Source organism: Plectropomus leopardus, unplaced genomic scaffold (genome assembly GCF_008729295.1).
Source record: "Plectropomus leopardus isolate mb unplaced genomic scaffold, YSFRI_Pleo_2.0 unplaced_scaffold10659, whole genome shotgun sequence".
Classification (NCBI taxonomy): domain Eukaryota; kingdom Metazoa; phylum Chordata; class Actinopteri; order Perciformes; family Serranidae; genus Plectropomus; species Plectropomus leopardus.
The window spans coordinates 1-1,119 of record NW_024611239.1 but is presented as its reverse complement, the minus strand read 5'-3'; the positions used below and the strand labels follow the sequence as shown (position 1 = coordinate 1,119).

At 48.2% G+C, this 1,119-nt stretch overlaps 1 protein-coding gene across 1 annotated transcript; it reads left to right on the top strand.

The window, feature by feature from the left end:
- Positions 1–653: 653 nt before the first annotated feature.
- On the top strand, positions 654–1,113 carry bean1 (brain expressed, associated with NEDD4, 1; the record flags this gene model as incomplete). Its single annotated transcript, XM_042513580.1, has 1 exon — positions 654–1,113. A coding segment is annotated over exon 1 (460 nt), but the record flags the coding sequence as incomplete, so codon positions are not given.
- Positions 1,114–1,119: the final 6 nt, after the last annotated feature.

Below are 1,119 nucleotides of genomic sequence, written 5' to 3'. Positions count from 1 at the left end.
AAAAAATTGACATTAAGTTGAACTGATTTGCGGTGTTATCGCCATGATACACGAAGATTCTTTAAACCTTTTAAAAGGTTTAAAATGTGAATTAGGTGCATTTCAGTCAACTGGTTTAAAGCAAATAAACTCTAAACTCTGTAGTCTGTTGATCTCCTCTCTGTTTACACACGGCTGAAATCTGCCGTACACGTAATCAGCCGTGTGAACATCTATAGAAGAAAAGCAGAGACGTCTTCAGGAATTCGTTGGGCGAGTTTTGACTGTTTTTTCGTGTCAGCTGGTGTGCAGCTCGCTCTCATTTACACACACTCTGTCACATATTTCTGTGTGCGATATCGACCCCGGAGGCACCCTGCGGCATCTTTACGAGACACGCTGGGATCATAAAATGGTGATTTGTGGTTTGGTGGCTTTCGATCTTCACCAGTCTCATGCAAAGATGTGGGTTTTGAGGACTTTGGAATGAAAAAGAGCTGAACTTTTGCTTTTTCCGTACAGCTTTAATACTGCCGCCTCCCAGCGTGAACTACAGAAGCTCAGAGAGAGCAGCGGAGGAGGTTAAAGACAAAATGTAGATTTTCATTTTTAAATCTTCCTAAACCACAAATATACATCAAATCGATGAAAATGATTTATCGCCTGACCCCAGCATGAAACGTAACAGATTCCTGGTTTGCAGAAAAGTGAAATACCAACATTTGCTCGTGCTGCCTGAGCTGCACGCCAACATTCGAGCCAGAGGGAACAAAATGATTTCGACCGCAGTTCTGACTTTGCCTTTTTGTTCCTGTCTCCATAGTTACGATGAGTGTGTTGGACCAGGTTCGACTCAGATCTACATCCCGACAGATGACCCTCCTCCGTACTCCCTGTTGGACCCGTGTCAGAGAGGGGCGGAGCAGGAGGAGCAGCCCGAGCACTCCGGTCTGGATCCTTCGCCGTACTGCGGAGAGACCTCGGTCAGCGGCGCCTGGTTCTCCCCCTCCCACTACCCGCTGGGACTACAGGAGCACGAGCACATCGCATCCATCTCCTTCCCGCTGGAGGCGGCGCCCCCCTACGAGTCCGTGTTGGCGGAGCAGCCCCTCCCCCTCATGCCATGTGACGTTTATAAAC